General features: G+C 42.9%; 1 protein-coding gene across 2 annotated transcripts in view; it reads right to left on the bottom strand.

Moving 5' to 3' along the window:
• Positions 1-732: 732 nt before the first annotated feature.
• Positions 733-18,831, bottom strand: part of KCTD16 (potassium channel tetramerization domain containing 16) — a 255,352-nt gene continuing 237,253 nt past the window's right edge. For both annotated transcript variants that reach the window (XM_047863403.1, XM_047863411.1), the window contains one exon: positions 733-3,040. In XM_047863403.1, coding sequence (XP_047719359.1) covers positions 2,586-3,040 — 455 coding nt within the window. In that variant the 3' untranslated portion in view covers positions 733-2,585. The remainder of the gene's footprint in view (positions 3,041-18,831) is intronic.

Here is an 18,831-nt window from a genome sequence, read left to right as displayed (position 1 = left end):
AGGACAGAAGCTTCCCACGGACTTGGTGGCTCCTCAGAGATTTCCTGATCACGTCTATATTCATCTCCATAATCAACACCCACAGTTGTCTTAGCTATTTGGACTACTTCGGGTAGGTGTCAGTTTAGAGCTGACCCAGATTAAAACTGTTATTATTGTTTTAATCAGATTTCCTACCACCAGTTTCGATCACTGGGGAGGTCTAAGGATTGCCTATGGAGAAAAAAATTCACGACGGGTCAAGGGTCATGGACGTACGCCATGAACATTTTCTTTGCATTGTTGGGTTTCCTATTGAAAGCAGGCGGTAGAAGCAGTGGGGTGGACTGACATCTTCCTCCTCCTCCAGTTCTTACTAGTGCATCTCTGTCTTGACACCATTATAGTCAGGCCTGAAACTTAAGGAAGCTGGAACCTTGGGCAGTTAATGTAGACGGCAAATTCCAACAGGGCCACAGGAATCATCCGACCTAAGTGAGTTTGGGGATATTTTATCTGTATTCAATTTCTTCTTGACCCATTCAATTCTGTGATTCTTTGCAGGATTGCTATCATTGGGATGATGGTATTTGGGTATGGTATGAAGAAACTTTGAAAGGAAACAAGACATATTGGTAGGCTTTACAAAACTATGTTGTAGTTACGAACAAATGCCTGCTAATATACTAATACATAAACGGACACCACTTAAATTCATAAATGGTAAATCTCTTAACAACTCAACTCCCCAGGTGAACTTTCTTTTTCACTTAAGCAGACCTTTAAATTCCATTTGAACCTCAGGACAGGAAAACATTGGCTGCGTTTGTCGCCCAGAGGTGAGGGCAAGAATTACAAAAATTCAGAAAGATATCCATATACTAAATAGGCACTAGTAACAGGAATCAAGAGAGAACCTCTTACATAATAAATGTGCATCAACAAAATATTTCAAAAGGAAGCGAGTGGTCATTACTTTTCCCTCCTACAGACGTCATCCAGTTGCCTTTATTACCTGTGATACATATACACATACACACACACACAATAAAAAAATAAAAATAGGAGTGCTTGGCACACAAACAATGATTGACAAATTATTGTTTAAGTTCCCACTGAAATGCATAAGGGATGCTGAAAATAAAAACTGGTCTTTTCATCCTCATTTACCACAAGCCTATGAAAGACCTATTAGTACATTTATGGAATACAGAACCATATGGATAGATGGCTATTAACAGTTTCTTTTTGGCTGTGTCTCTACAGGCCAAAGATGGACTCAAGAAAGATAGCTTAGAAAGCCAAAACCTTCATTTTCAAGCTCTAGTTATCCAGTTGGGTTGTGCATTCATATCAAGGAAATGACAGCCACATCATAGTACAGACACAGCCAAATCCCAGAATACTAAAGACAAGACCAGCTACCAGGAAGTAACAATGTAGCACTGTAGTTTGAAAAGGCTATGAGAAATCAGGTAGAGTGTGGAATACAAGTGCTTCTTAAAGAAACAAAACAAAAGGCTGGACCCCTATTCAAGTCCTGTGTGTTGTTCTTACTTCCACAGCCATATAGGGACGCAGAGAACTGAATGCAGATTACATGAAAAGCCCAGGCCATTAAAACGTGGGCAGGAAGGACTCTGAAAACATTGAGAGAAGGAAGGTAACTCAGCTCAGGGTGGGGAAGGCTGAGTGTGGGGTCAGGGAGAATTTTCACGGCTAAGAATGTCTGTTTCTTTAATACAAAGAATGTTTTACTAGCTCTTCTCACCCTCTCCTAGTGCAGAGAAAGAGCAAAACCGTACTATGGAGCCTGAGGGTGTTCATTTCAAAATAAGGAAGACAATTTGTTGACGACGAGGGTTACCTGATGGTAGAAAGTGTTGCCCAAAGAGGCTGGGAAATCTTCCCAGAAGGGTTTTAAGAAAGGAGCTGAGACTCCTCTGTCTGAAGGAGTCTAAGAGGTTGCTGCTGGGAGCAGGGGTGATCCCCTTAGGATGCCCCGGCCCTGGGGACATGTGCACTATGTGTATGTACATACATCGTTGTGCTTGTGTTTGCACAAATACTCATGCGCATGTCGTCAATATAAACTGGCACATAATAGATTTGAGTGAAAAGTCATATAAATCTGCCATTCCCCCCCACCCCATAAACAAAAAGGAAAAGGAAAATTAAAAAAACCCGAACCTATGCCATTGGGCCAGATCTCTTTCTACCATGCTCTCATTCAAAGGAGGGAGGGAGAAGATGAGAGAAAAACCCAGTTGGGGAGAGAGGACTCCCAAGGCCTCTCAGCTACTCCTCTGTAGCTGGCTCTCCTTCTACGTAAGATGCTCAGCACACGGAACCCAGTGAACAAACAAACAAGTAACCAAAAAGAGATTTTCTTATAATTCCACATCTGGAAAGAGATCTACCCTGTGGATTTAAATGTTAAGGTGAACTAGGTAAATAGGCAGTAGTGTATCGATGGGCTACTGTGTTCTCACAAACGTATTGTTAGTTGTTACTTTTCTTTCAAATGTGAATTTCGCTAGGAGGTTTATTTCCAAATGGTGACATGATTTCTTTCTTCTCCCATTGCCCCGCCCCCCGCCCCTCCCCTATAGATGATACTTCCGTAAAAGTTCAGACTGCCAAGGATGTTTTCTCTCGGGGAACCGATCTGGGATTTTGATCTTTAGGAAATCCTGGATGCATTTCTCCAGCTCTTCCTCAATGGAGAGCTTTTCCTTAACAGCTTTTTTTTTGCTGCTCATGTTCGACTCCCTGGAGCCCGAAGTCAGAGTCCGGAGCAGATCGCTTTTCCGCCGCATCTCCGACTGCTGGATCAGCTGCACGGGGCCCTTCTTGATGGGACGGTCCAGAGTCTGGATGTTGGTCTGGCGTGTCACGGGCCCACAGATGACCGTCTCCTGCGGAGAGCTGGCCTCAGACTGGCTGTCGCAGCTAGAGGTGGAGAGGTCGTTGCAAGACGTGCCACTCTCCCCTTCTTTGTCGCCTGCGGTGCTCTTGCAGCAGCAGTGGCAGTGTGAGGATGACCACCTGGAAGGCTCACCTGCAAGGAAGCACAGCACCCAAGGGGTTAATGCCAGCCACCTCAGTCTGGAGGAGCAGCACAGCACCTGAACACACACGCACCCAAGCGTCCACAGCCACGTCTTCAGAAAAAGCAGGGGGCCACACAGGCCGGGCTACAGCATGACTACCCAAAAGCCAAATCTGCTGATGGAAGGAAGTTAGTGGTCTACTGCACAAAAGGAAGGATGGTATCATGCTTCCGTCCACAGCATTGTGACCAATGGCTCAGCTGCACCACCCACTAACCTTGTCACCCTGGCAGTCCCCTTCCATTCTCAAAGCTTCAGTTTCCTCACTGGGAAGGTGAGTATAATCACCCTCCTACTACCTTGAGTTTGTAGGGAGGATTTAAATAAATCAAGTGAAATGCTTAATGCAGTGCATGATATTTACCCTCCATAAATGCTACCTGATTTTATTGTGGCTGACGTTAAACCCGGATCCAAAGCTCCACGTTACTGGAATCAGGTACAAGAGGGGAAGGGTCAGGGAGGGCTTCCTTTGTGGCGGCCCCCAGGTGAGTTCTGCACAGCCATCAACTCATGGGAGCCGTGTAATAATTCTATGAGCTCAGCAGCCCCACTCCTAGTTCCCATACAAGGAAACTGAGACAGACCCTGAGAATTTAAGAAACTTACCCTAGTCTGTACATTTTGCAAGTGGCAGAGCTGAGATTTGAATGTAAATTTCCCAAATACCATAACCAAAGCAATTAATCATTCTTCTTGAATTTGCTTGACTGTAAAAATTCCTGCGTTTCTTTAAAAAACAATGTTCAGGGTTTAACTTCTCTCTGCAGTCCTTGCTCACCTCTCCTCAGAAATATTTATCACTTTTTTCTCTGAATTATGGTTTTGTTTTCAAAGTGCCTCTATTATTGCACATATCACATTTTGTTATAATTCTTTTTTACTTTATGCATTTCAGCTATTCACCATAAGCTCCCTGAAGTGGGCACAGCTAGTGTCTATTGTTGTAACCCCAGCAAATAGCTCGGAGTACAGTGTAGAAATTCAATAAAAGGCTGTATCCTAACAGTCACTTTTAAGTCCTGGATCTAGCCACACCTGAAGCCGGTACTGTCAGTAGGCTTTTAAGCTCTATGAACCATTGTATTATATTTAAGCCAATGTGAGTTCCTCTCTTCCTATTCCCCTCAGTCTTGACTCATAGCATTGCATTCAGCTGTTTGGAGACAGACTCATTTTTCAGATACGTGGTTGGTGACTCTCTGAACTAGAAAATCTACAGTTAGGGAACAAAGCAAGTTCCTAAACATAAGTCACTGCCCCCAGCCTTCTATGCTCCGAACAGTCTTCTTAGAGTCATGAACTTGATACTATCTACTCATCGTATATTATATGCTGGGCATTTCATATAGCTCATTGCATTTAAGCCATAAAAAATAAAGGGAAATGAGTCCCCTTTATGATGCTAATATTGAGGACAAGGATAATGTAGTATCTTTATGTGTTTAAAAGGAGACCCAGTTTTGATTTGTGCTATATCTTATTCTCATAAATAATGAATCATATTATAATAAGATCCCACTTTAGTGCCATTTCTAATATGGTCAAGGTAGAGGAAACCTAAAAGGGAAAAAGAAACTATTTGCAAAGTTATGTCCTGTCTTCCTGTAAAAGGCCTGTCATCTACATATCTAAATAATTTAAATATTTATAGACACTTATCTTAAACATTTTCCAGAGGGGGAAAAAAAAAAGAGTCCCTGTGAATCGCAACTCCCAACTCCACAATTATCTCTAAAGTATACCCACTCTTTCAGACCACTTTTTAAAATGTGACTGTAATCATTGTATTTATACACCCATTAAATGAAATGCAACAATCCAATTAGCCAAAAGGAATCACCACAGCAATAATGTTCTACTTCTCCCAGGCTATTACCAATAAATATCTTCCATGCAACAGGGAAAATGCTCAACATGTACCAGCTGGTGACTGAAAATATCAGCAAGAGAAAATGTTTTGTCTGCCAGCTCAGATTCTGAGGGTATCATTTCTCTCCTTCTGAAGGCAGAATCTGCCTCTACCTCTCCAAACCCAGCCATCCCTATACTAATATGACTTGATGGAGAAATGGCTCGAATGCACTGGGCCAAAAAAAAGTAATCATATCAGGCCAGAGCTGATCCAGTTTGATCCTTTTTGAGAAAAGTGCAGAAACTGACCTAAATCTTAAGAAAAAGGAAGGAGAGGAAAGAAGAGACAGATAGAAAGGAGAAAAAGAAGAAATATGTGCTGAGATATGCCTGCCCATTATCTCACAATGAAATGACAAAAAATTTTGGCCATAAACCCTGCTGAACAAGTAGAAGTGCAAGCCTGTCCTGTGCTCTTCTCCCTAAGAGTTACCTTCCCTTGGAGGTACTTGGAGGGACACCCGGGGCTTTCCTAAAAGTCCGTTTAGTAACACAAACACCATCATGGGACAGAGCGCCATGTGTTTCTGCAGAAAAACGTACACAACACTCACTGCACGTCCAAGCCAGGAACCTGGGATAGATGCGGAATCCTCCCTAACCACTGGGCTGATTGTGGATTCCAATGTCAGCTGGGATTCTCCAGCTTCCGGGCAAATAGAAATATTACTTTCCACCTCTTCCAGGCGCTATCACTATTAAAGGGAAATTGAACAACTTAATTTTAGTGGAGCCCATTATACTACCACGTGTTTCAATATTTTATGAGAACATTTGAATGTTTTAACGTTTTTGGCAAGATAATTCATAAGAAGGCTTATGAAGTCTGTATATTAGGTCAGAATCAAGGGAGAGAATGGTATTAATCCAGCTGGAGATACTGTGTGAAGAGTCATCATGAAATGTGAAAGATACTCAAATGTAAGAAGACAGACACCACTCTGTTTCTTTTTTTGGAAGCATTGTCTCTCCGATTACCCGCTTCCCAAGAACTTAAACAGAGCAGAGGTTTTCAACCAGAAGAGAGAAGTGATGTGTGTGGGGGCTGGATACAGCCGCTCTTAAAGTCCCACTGACATGTGCTCAGCAGTCCTGGCAGACGTGGAAGGATCTGCAAAAGGTCAATCTTTCTGTAACTCAAGGTGTTCTAGAATCCCCTCAATTATAGCCAATTACGATCTCATAAATGCCTTGGTACTTAAAATCATAACATACTTTTGCTCCCAATCTGCTGAGCTTTCTATAGAGGCTGGAACATTTCTCTCCATTTGAAGAGAAAATAGGTTACAACTGATTAGCCAGATACAGGGAGAAAACCATTTCATCCTAAGAAAAGGCTGATTTATTGATACTAAAAAAGCAAAAAAAAATTGTTTTTCGAGGGGTTTATTAACTGGTTAATGGTCAAACAGCACAACCGCACTCTTTATTTTTAAATAAACCATTGCTGAATTTGTTGGATATTCTACCATTTGTGGTGCCCAGCACAGAATAGAGGTTTGGTAAAAAATGTTTGATGAATGAATGAATGAGCCCAAACACATATGCTGAATTGCATTAAAATCCTAACAGGGCACAGCTTGTAGGCTCCAGAATAAGCCCCACAATTTGTCAGTTTGGATAAATTACTTCACCTCTATGAGCCTCAATTTCCTCATGTAAAAAATAAGACAAGGGGCACCTGTCTGGCTCAGTCAGTTAAGTGTCTGACTCTTCATTTCAGCTCAGGCCATGATCTCAGGGTTGTGAGATCCAGCCCTACATTGGGCACCATGTGGGCATGGAGCCTCCTTAAGATTCTCTCTTTCTCCCTTTCCCTTTACCCCTCTCCCATGCTCGTGCACGTGCTTGAGTGCTGCTTCTCTATATAAAAAAAACAAAATAAAATAAAATAAGGCCAATAATAGTATCTCCCTCAGAGAGGTTTTAGGAAAATGAGACAATTAACGTGAAGGTGTTTCATGGCTGGCAGGCAGCACCCAAGAAGTATTGCTTTCATCTGTACATAAGTGCTCTACTAAAAGCCAGATGCTAACCTACATAAACAAAACAAATCAGGAGCCTGTTAGATAAGATTAGTAGGTTCCCACTGATGGGCTATACAACCAATTGTTAGGCCTGGCTGGAACATCATGTGAGGAAGGACACGAATGCTGAGACTGGACTCATCAAGAAAATGTATAATGACATTTAGTAATGTCTGTTGTTGGTGTGGGAGTGGACCGTGACCACAAGCACACAACACAGTACGTGACCAGGGAGACTTTCGGAAAGAAGTTTCCTTTACCGTGCAGGGCTTACAATTTCACAAATGGATGCATCTTCTGAGATAAAAATTGACTTGAAGACACATAAAATAAATTTAAACCCAGAGCTGGGAGTAATTTGTAGTTTGGATTAACTGGGGAGGAGCAGGACCCTCAACTGGCCTAAGTCCTTAAAGCTCAAATCTTCCAACATTGTACAACTTGGAAATACTGAGGACCAATCAAGCGAACTGTACGACTGTACACGGCCCCTTTCGACTATAGCCCTAATGGCAGAAGTCCTTACTGATAAAGGAGGAATGAAAGAGGAAAGACTACAGAATATTTCTCCCCTATGAAAAATTCAAACTGAGCCGCGTGAAACATGACTTAGCAAACTCACAGAGTGCTTATGCATTTTTAAAAGAGGGAGCTCTGCAATCTACCCACACTTCAAATTCTCCACCTGCTAATGGCTGTGAGCACAATGCACATCATTTACAGCAACAGCTGGGAAAACTGCTTTCCCCTGTCTTCCCTGTCAATGATGTAGGAGCCTGCCAGTCTGGGAGCTAGGTGGCTAGATTTAATTTATTGAGGCTGCTGAAAGACTTTCTTGGTATCCTGGCTGAAAAGTCAATAATGGCCAAATTGATGTTTTCATAATTCTGCTAACCTTGGAAAAGATATTTCATAGTAGAGACTGGGAATAGGCAGGCTGTGCAAGCTTCTGAGAGGAATACATTTTCAAGCCTGGTGATCATCCTTTCTTGCTTCCTTTGCCACTCATGGACATTTGGCCTTGGACGGGCCCAGCTGGGGCTCCTCATTAAGGGGTGGCAAATTTGGGTAAGAGCAGACAGTTAAATCAGTCACGGGTCAGTTGGGGCCAGTCAAGAAAATGCACATGCCACCTGTAATCTTAATAGGGAGAACTGAATATAAGGAATCGGCTAAACAGGGATTGGAAGGATGAAAAAAGGTGAAGAAAGACAGCACTGAAGAGACAAATAGAGTAACTGCAGGGGGGCAGCTACCATACTTAAGGGTGGGGAGACAGAAGGAAGACGGAGTCATTAGAACCTGGAAGCTTGCAAGGGTCACTCTGTGGAGGTGGGACCCAGGCATCTGAGGAGGGCGTGTGGCCTGCTGGTCCTGGTATGTCTGAAGGGCCTCGCTCTGCAGAGGACAGAACAAAACAAAGTTGGGAACTGGGACCAACAGCTTCTGAGATAAATAAAATCTGTGTTAAAACTACAAGCAGCGAGCTGATAAGGAGTCCCTCCTCTGTTCACGACTAACAGCCTTCATCTGGCAACCCCGCTGGACAGCACAGAACCCACCAGGAAGCCCGCTGGGTAGATGCAAAATGAGGTGAGCTGAATCCCCAGCATCACACAGCAGAACAGGGAGGGGTGGGTTTGGGGCTCAGAGACAACAGCTTAATAAGAGCACACTGACCCCGCCACTGGGTGGAAAGAAAAGAAAGACACAGTTCCTGACCTGCTGGAACAGGTGCTCAAATGCAGGAGTCAAGAAATGGAAAGGACAGAAACCATCACCTCAGTTCCATGCCTGCCCTTCTGCCCTTTCTTATACTGAGGGTTTTGTATTTGTTCTCCCTCTGCCACACTCACTTTTCTGATTTTCACCTGTTTTGTTATTTTTTGTCCTCCAATGCTTGGCTGAGACGTCGCTTTCTCAGAGCAGCCTCACCTCTATCCCCCAACCAGATGGAAGCCAGTCCCCAGCCTCTAGACTGCTTCTTCTGCACCACCACAATGTGTAATTATGGACGTGCTTCTACATTTATTTGTTTAACGTCTGCTTCCCACACCCGACTGTAAGGCCTGTGTTTGTTCCCTTCTGCGTTTTAATGCACACTCCAGGCCACATACAGACTAGTGTTTCAGGGCACATAGTAGTAGAGGCCCAGGAAACATCTGCATGATAAATGAATGGGAGAGGAAATGGATGGGGTGTATAGAAATTTAAATTTTTGGTTCAGAGTGTATGATAGAGACAGTAAACCCTACACACACACACACACACACACACACACACACACACACACACACGTTCACACACAGGAACGAAAAATCTGACATGCAAATGTAATTAAATTGGAAAATAATGGGGCACCTGGGTGGCTCAGTCGGTTGAACATCCAACTTCAGCCTAGGTCATGATCTTGCGGTCCATGGGTTCGAGTCTTGCATCAGGCTCTGTGCTGACAGCTCAGAACCTGGAGCCTGCTTCAGATTCTTTGTCTCCCTCTCTCTGCCCCTCCCCCACTCACGCTCTCTCTCTCAAAAACAAACGTTGAAAAAAAATTAAAATGGAAAATATTTAGGCATATCACTAGGCGTTTGATATGCATTGACAACAGTGTGCTGACCAGCAGAGATAATGGCAAGATCCATAGGCATACCCAGAATTGAATAATGCATGTACGTACGTGTGTGTGTGTATATGTATGTGTATGTGTGTATATATACATATACATATATATATATGTAATTTTTAAAATGACCATCATTCAATCATTTATTGATGTAAAAAACCCTTGGGGGTGTGTGGATGGCCTGCTTGGTTGAGTGTATGCTCTTGATTTCAGCTCAGGTCATGATCCCAGGGTCGTGAGATCAAGCCCTGTGTTGGGGTCCATGCTGACCCCAGCTCATGCTCTGTGATCTAAGGATATATATATATATATATATATATATATATATATATATATATATATATCTCCTTAAAGACATTACACAACTTCAGTAAAAATTAACTTTCCTAACCATTCAACCATGGTCTCTATTCATATTATTTTCCAATTTGGTAATGCTCAGACATATCCTCCTACCTCAGAATTCTCACTTGTGGGATTTCTCTTTCAATAAAACAATGTGATGGTTTGCATAAAGCAGGAAATGCTGAATTCGGACTTCCTGGCCTACCACCTTGCTCTCTGAATTTTCCTGGATGACTCATTTATTTCCAGGGGCTTTTTACCCTTTTCCAGGTTCTCCTTGCCCTTTTCTTGCTTTCTTCCTCCTTACTGTATTTCTTCCTCTTGGTATCAGCATTTCTCAGTTAAGATCATTAGGAGTTACTCCTGCCTCAAAAGTCCTCATTTCTCTGTTTCAGAGGGAAGTCTTGTGGCCCATCCCGATCCCTTTTCCTACCCAGTCCTCTTCAGCGTGGCTGATCCATTTTACATTTTTCTTCACCCATTTTTCATAAGCTTGAACTATTCCCCCCAACAATAACGCCCACTATAACTCGTCTCATCCAATACCTAATGATCTTTTGTCTCTTAGAAGGAAATGTATATGTAATGATGATAGGGTTTATTTGTTCTCTTTTTCCAGTAGAAACACCCTTTTTCTCCCTTTCAAGAACTGCCTCTTCCTGACCCCATACTGTCCTCAAGCGACTGTCACGCATGCTGCCGTGCCTAGCCACGAGGAGAGGTCACTGGACCCCTATCTGAACCTCCCATCTCCCAATCGTGTGACCCCAGTTGTGTGAATCAGTCTTCACTGAAACTGTTCTGCTGTAGCTTATGGGTAAAATATGTTCTAGTGTGCGGTATCACCAGGCTAGAGGGATGTGAGTTCACTGGCCATCTTTCCCACCAGTTGAAGAGGACATTCATGTGGAAAGAAGCCAACCAACACAGGCAAAGCTGAGAATACTCAAGAGACAGAACCCTACATCTAGCAGTGTCTCAAGCTGGCCCCATTCCTAGGCTTACAATTTCATAAGCCAGGCATTTTCTTTGCTTAATCTCATGAGAGTTAGTTTTCTGTCCAGTAGAGAAGTAATCTTTTTTTTTCCTAATGTTTATTTATTTTTTAGAGAGAGAGACAGAGTGTGAGCGGAGGGAGGGACAGAGAGAGAATGAGACACAGAATCCAAAGCAGGCTCCAGGCTCTGAGCTGTCAGCACAGAGCCCGATGTGGGGCTCAAAGCCACGAACTAACCAACTGAGCCACTCAGGTGTCCCCAGTAGGGAAGGAGTCTTGAACACTCCATTACTTTCATATGAACACTCAAGGCCTGCCTGATTTACCTCTGTCATCCTTGTGTCACAGCACTAATGTGACCAGTTCTCTAAGGGCAACTGCTCTTACTTGGCTAAACTATTCCATAGGTAACTTGTTTCTTTTATGGAATGGTGCCTCTTCACTATACGAGTTCCAATGAAGTTGACTAACACTCTCAGACGTACTAAGGCTCTCTTGCCACCTGTTATACACAATTATTCTGATAGTGGATAATAGCTGTATCTCCAAAACCAGAAACTTAGCATAACAGATATAACTTACTGAGAACCCCCTATGTGCCTATTATTGTGTTCAGTACTTTATAAAATCTTCACAATGTTCTCTTAGGTGGATGTTATTCTTTCCTTTTTGTGGAAGAGGAAATTATAGCTCAAAGTGGCTAATTATCTGATCAAGTTACCCCAGCCATCCCACATGCTGTCCATGAGCCCCACTGACATCTCTGAATTCATCAATGGCAGCTTGGAGGTGGCAGACACTGACCCAAGCCTCCCTGCTCTATGATATAGCTCTCATCTATGACTATGAGGGGGATGGTTCTGTGGCAGGGATGCTGAGCTCCAGCTCAGGTGACAAGGGACTGGGGCCCCTGTGTCACCCTGCTGGCAGAACTGTACAGGTCCCCATGAGGGTCGGAGCAAAGGCCAGGGAACGAGGGCTTTCCGATGTGATTCTGTGCCCACCTTGCTGAGGGCACAACCACTCAGACACAGAGGGCAGATGTCCTTCCCAGGACAGGTAGCCTGATCTCGAGGGCCTGCAATGGTGGCTGTGAGGCCCAGCTGACCTCTGCAGAGGTGGCCAGACGGCACTGGGCCCCGTCCCTGAGACCCTCAGGCAGCCTGCTTCTCCTGTATTCCAGGGCCCAGAGCCTGGAATCGCCCCTCCCACCCCAGAACCAGACAACCCTCCTGTCAGTCACCTCCACTCCCAGCTGCCTGCCACTCATACGGACTGCATCTTTGTGTGAAAGGAAGCAACCCTCCCACCCCTGAATTAAAAATATGCTCTTCTAGGGGCACCTGGGTGGCTCAGTCAGTTAAGGGTCTGGCTCAGGTCATAATGTCACTTTGTGATCTCTCGGTTTGTGAGTTCCAGCCCCTCATCAGGCTCACTCAAAGCATAGAGCCCACTTTGAATCCTCTGTCACCCTCTCTTTCTGCCCCTCTCCCACTAGTGCTCACTCTCTCTCTCAAGAGTAAACATTAAAAAAAAAAAAACCCAGAGGCACCTGGGTGGCTTAGTTGAGCATCTGACTTTGGCTCAGGTCACGATCTCACAGTCTGTGGAGTCAAGCCCCGTGTGGGGCTCTGTGCCGACAGCTCAGAGCCTGAAGCCTGCTTCAGATTCTTTGCCTCCACCTCTGTCCCTCCCCTGCTCATACTTTGTCTCTCCCTTTCTCTCTCTCTCAAAAATAAATAAAAAATAAAAAAAAAGTGCTCTTCTCTCAAAAAAATTAATCACTTCTAACTTTTAACTAATTTGACAAGTGGCAAACTAAGAATTCAGATCCAGATCTCTTTTATACAAAGGCTCTGCTCTTTTTGTTGGACACCATATTCAGTATCACGGAAGTTTTCTACCAGAGATATTAAAAAGTGGAGTAAGCCCAAAGGGTCCAAGTGTTGACTTTAAGTCATGGTAGCCCCAGTGACTCCAGCACTTCAGTAACTTTTAGAAGTAACCGACTCACTGAGCAACTTGAGAATCTGTAGGACTTTTATCATTACACTTATATAAGAAATGCTAGTTCTGCCTCCCGAGCTGACAGGAAAGAACTGAAGATGACTAAACGAGGGATGAAGTGTTACAGGCACTCCTCCTGCTGTGTGGGCACGCCAGCCCCATCCGCCATGCTTCAGCTCCAACACAGGTGCTGTGCTAGCAACCTGCAGTCCTTGAAGTACTCACTTAGCACAGGAAAAAAAGCCTCTTGCCACTTAACTAAGATATAATGCTTACTAATACTGCTCCATGGATTTTCAACAACCAACCGATACGTGATACCTCCTCAAAGGCAGAAAAAATCAAAACATGACCATCTATGGTTTAGTGGCAAATGCAAACCTAAACTTGGAGTGATCCTCCTGGTAGAAGGGGAAAAAAATAAAGGGCAAATTAAGCCAGAAACGTTCTTTAAGGGCTAGAGAACCCTGTGCATTTTATGAGAATCACAGATTCAATAAAAGAGGTGCCTTAAACATTTGTAAGTCACCTTAAAACTACTCTGAAGGGAGTTGGGTTAACCATGAGAAGCACAGCCGGCCATGAGGCGGCCCACCTGGACCACGGTGCCGAGCTCACTGTGGGAAGGCCCACGCAGAAGCTGAGGAAAGGACCTTTGAGGCCTCTGAGCATCCTTGTTTTATAATGAGGACAAAGAAAGGGGCCTAACAGTAAGTGTCAGAGCCAAACTCCAAGCCTGGAGCCCTGTCTGGGACCTTGCCAGAGACACAGCTAGGAAGATGTGCAGCTCTGTGGGCAAAATGAAAGCCAGCTGGGGAGGGGCTCACGTCTGGACAGTCTTTCATCTGCGGTGGGGAAATTCACAGGGAGAGTCCACTGCCGAGTCCAGTCAAGGTAAGCAAAACACAGAAGGGTCTGGAGAGAGCAGATTCCTGCCATATGTTCACATGCCTAACGGTGAGAGAGACAAAGAGAGAGAAGGAGGCAGCATCAGTGGTACCTCTACCTGATGATAATGCTGACCTCTGTTTGCACCCACCCTGAGCCACACACAGGGCACTTCACCTGCACCATCTCATCGAATCATTACAACCAGTGAAGAGAGGTGAGGAATTGCAATTCCTACCTCCTGGATAAGAGGCTCAGGGGGACCGAATCTCCTAGCTCCTAGGGAGACTCACATTCCATCAGAGGAATTCGCTTAGAATCAACTCTCAAAGGCCTTATTTCAAAGTGCATGTACCCACAGTGTAAGAATAAGTATGACACATCAGTGTGCATCAGTTTATCACAATGCTTGGGCTCAGCGGAGGAAGCCTAGGAATTCACAAATGGCATTAATGAAAAATAAGAATGTCCCACATGTCATGTGCAATGCTAAGTGCTTTATACACATTTTATTCTAACAACACTCTAAGGCAGGGTTTCCCACTACTGACATTGGGCTCAATAATTCCTTGCCATGGGGGCTGCCCTGTGCACTGTAGGATGTGTATCAGCAGGCCGTCCCTGGTCTCTATGACCACCCTCTCCTCCCTTCTTCAGTCAAGACAACTAAAAACGTCTCTGGGTATTGCCAAACATCCTCTGGGGGGCAAAATCACCTCCAGTTAAGAACCGCTGTCCTGAGGTAAATAAACACTGTTCCTATTTTATGATAAGGAAACTGAATTCCACAAAATTTGACTAATTTGCTCATGAATCATACAGCTAAAAAGGTGAAACCAGGATTAGATTTTTGGTCCATCTGACTCCAAGACTGTTCCACTTGTTCCACTGTTATGCTGTGGTGCTCCTGAGAAATGCTGCCTTTCTGAAAAACAAATCTTCCATTCACAGGAAGTTCCAAAAGAAGCTGAGTAAAAGGAAATGAAGAAAACTGACTTGCCTTTTCACTTTTCATAAAATGCAAAGAACACCTCATCTTTGCCAGGTTATCTTCAGATAATAGAATACAAAGATGTGCAGAATTTAGCAGCTCTGCCTGAACGTGTTATCTCTGCTACATGGTTACTGATTCATTAATGTTCTTTTATTTAGGGTTTCAAAATAGGACAATGGCGGCTCTGCCCAAAGACTTTTCCCACCTGGCCACAGCCTATATTCACAATCACCTCATGATAATAAACGACATCAGATGGAGTGGTTACTACATTCCAAGCGTTGCTCTGTCCTTTCCTTGCAGGATCTCATGTGAGATCTAAAACATCCTTCTGAGGGTTGATGGCGGGGGGGGGGGGGGGGGTTGGAGGGAGGAGAGGGTGGGTGATGGGTAAGTCAGAGGGCACCTGTTGGGATGAATACTGGGTGTTGTATGGAAACCAATTTGACAATAAATTTCATATTAAAAAAAATAAGAAAAAAATAAAAGGTCTCTGCTTAACAGAAGACCATGGGGGAGGGGAAGGGGAAAAAAAAAAAGTTAGGGAGGGAGCCAAACCGTAAGAGACTCTTAAAAACTGGTAATAATAAACTGAGGGTTGATGGGGGGTGGGAGGGAGGGGAGGGTGGGTGATGGGCATTGAGAAGGGCACCTGTTGGGATCAGCACTGGGTGTTGTATGGAAACCAACTGGACAATCAATTTCATATTAAAATTAATTAATTAATTACAAATAAATAAATAAAACATCCTTCTGAGGTAGGGTCAGCTGTGACTTGCATTTTGCCGAAGAGCTAACTGAGGCCCCAGAGCTGACCCAAAGTCTATAAGAGGCAAGCTGTGATGCAGGCCTGGGTGGTCCAGCCCCAGCATTTCCATTACAAGTCAGGCAATAACTAAAGCCTTGTGGTTCAGAACTTAGGCTTTGGAATCAGAGAAACAGGAACGGAGCACAACTCAGCTGGTGACCTGCAGCCTCCTCACCTGAGAATGTTAGAAACAACAACACTTCTTTGGTGGGAGCGCAAGAATTAAGTGGTATTTGTCCACAGCATGACTAGGGTCCTAGAATATATTCGATGCCATCGAACAATGGGTTTTTTTAAAGATAACCGATCACTTTGACACCCTAACTGGCAATGTTTGTGTTAGTTACAGTTGTGAAAAATTTAAAAGGCAATTTCAATAATGATAACTTGACAGGTAATTTCCTGTTTCTTCTGCTTTTCTTCATCTTCACGTTACTTAACCCATATCTCTACTTTCCATTCTCATTATGGGCTGTTTACCAAAAAACTAATCCAAATGCATAGACTGATAATATTTAGGAAAAATTGCTTAAGAACAAATACATTACTAGGTAAGTTCTCTTCCTCCTGGCTCTGGTGTGACTGCAGTGACTCTAGGGCAAAAGAATTTCTGAAAGGGGGTAAATTGTGTACCGTGATGATAGTTCACAGTTATACCTTTATATATAATTTTCCCATTTCTCTTAAGTCACAGTTATTACACACAAATGCACAACCTCATAAAATTACCCAACTCACTCTTCCCTGATACAGAGAAATACCCTTAAGTCATGGAGCACACCAGGGTTAATTCATATAAAACAGTCTTTAAAGTGTTTTGACAGATATATCCAATATAAATGAAAGCAGAGGGGTATTGCCAACATAAATAAGCACTAACAGTTTCCACATAGTAGGGCATGGAAAATAAATGTCTCTCTGATCACCTGATCCAAATTCTATATTGCTTGGTCTGTGGTTGTTAAATATATTATCTTCTCTTAATTGATGATTAGATCCCTAGTAACACATTCTTTTTTTTTTAAGTTTATTTATTTATTTTGAGAGAGAGAGAGAGAGAGAGAGAGAGAGAGAGAGAACAAGCAGGGCAGAGGCAGAGAGAAAATCCCAAGCAGGCTCTGCACTTTCAGGACAGAGCCTGACGTGGGGCTTGAACTCATGAATGGTGAGATCATGACCTGAGTTGAAAGCAAGAGTTAGATGGTTAAATTACTGAGCCACCCAGGTGCCCGTACCCCTAGTAACACACTCTTAATTGTTAATATTTGGAAAATAGCTAGAAAATAACTGTTTAAAAAGAGAACCAAAAAATATGAGTCCAATTTCATTTTTCTGCATGTGCTTATCTACTTTTCCTAGTACCATTTATCGAAGAAATGATCCTTTCCTCATTGAGTACTCTTGGCTCCCTTGTCAAATGTTAGTTGACCATATATGTGAGGGATTTTTTCTGGGCTCTTGATTCTGTTCCATTTAACTATGGGTCTGTTTTTATGCCAGTACCATATTGTTTTGATTTCTATTGCTTTGTAATATAGTTTGAAATCAGAAAGCCCCAGAAAGCTTTATTTTTCTTTCTCAGAACTGCTTCGGCTATTCAGAGTCTTATGTGACTTTATACAAATTTAAGGATTTTTCTTTGTTTTTTTAAATTTTAATTTCTGTTTATTTTTTAAGTAAACTCTACACCCAGCATGGGGCTCAAACTCATGACCCCAAGATCAAGAGTCAAATGCTCCACCAACTGAGCCAGCCAGGCAAGCCTGGATTTTTCTTTCTATTTCTCTGCAAAATGTGATTGGAATTTTGATAAGGATTGCATTAGCTCAAAGTGGATTAACGACTCAAACAAACTCTGAAACCATAAAACCCCAAAAAGAAAACATAGGGGAAAAATGCCCTGACCACTGGTCCTGGTAATGTTTTTTAAAAATTTTTTTTAACATTTATTTATTTTAGAGAGACAGAGAATGACCAGGGGAGGGAACAGAGAGAGAGGGAGACACAGAATCCAAAGCAGGCTCCAGGCTCCAAGCTGTCAGCACAGAGCCTGACGCAGGGCTCAAACCCATGAATTGCGAGATCATGACCTGAGCCAAAGTCAGTTGCTTAACTGACTGAGCCACCCAGGTGCCCCGTGGTAATGATTTTTTTAATAGGACACCAAAATTACAAACAGCAAAAGAAAGCAAAAATCAGCAAGTGGGACTCTATCACACTAAGAAGCTTCTATGCAGTAAAAGAAACAACCAACTAAATGAAAAGCAAACCTATGGAATGAGAGAAAGCATTTGCAAATCGTGTATTTGACAAGGGGTTAATACCCAACATATATAAAGAACTCATATAACTCAATAGCAAAACAAACAAACAAACAAAAACAAAAAAAACCTGATTAAAAAAAACGGGCAGAGGAACTAAACAGACATTTTTCCAAATAAGGCATACAAAAGGCCAACAGGTACCTGAAAAGTTTCCAGGATGAGGAAAAGGTTGGGGGTTGGGGGTTGGCTGTTGGGGTGGGGAGAGGATAAAGACAGACACTATTTCAAATTTCATCCCCCCTCCTCACATTTCTCACCTCTTTTCATGAAGACATCTTTGTTTCCATAATTCTATGTGACATGCTTGCATCTATACAGTTGTACAGAGAAGCATGGTGTAAAACAGAAAACGGACCTCAACAATATGAATATAAGATATCTTATATTTTTTATAAGACATTCAGTTTTACTCTTATGTTAATCTTGTCTTTCATTTAACTATTATGACCTCCTGGAAAGTAAGTGTCCATTTGAAAGTTCATTTCTGGCTGAAAGTTATATTCATTCCACTCTGACAATGACTTGAGAAGAGTCCTGACTTAGCAGGAGATAAGAAATTGTGAAACCTAGTATTTGTACAATACTTAATAGATTATAGAACCATTTCCATTCACTATACCTCATTTGATTCTCTCACATTCACTTGGCACTCAACTAATATTTGGTGGCTCTCTGCTAAACACTGTCTAGGCCATGGGTTCACAGCTAGCCACAGGGATTTACATAATAACACTAAACAATTAAAAGATAATAAAATTTCAGATAGTCTTGAGGGCTGCAAAGAAAATAAGACAGGATAATATGATGGGGTG

The sequence above is a fragment of the Prionailurus viverrinus genome, chromosome A1 (genome assembly GCF_022837055.1).
Source record: "Prionailurus viverrinus isolate Anna chromosome A1, UM_Priviv_1.0, whole genome shotgun sequence".
NCBI lineage: Eukaryota > Metazoa > Chordata > Mammalia > Carnivora > Felidae > Prionailurus > Prionailurus viverrinus.
Note: the sequence above shows the minus strand (reverse complement) of the source record. Positions and strands in the feature narration are given on the sequence as shown.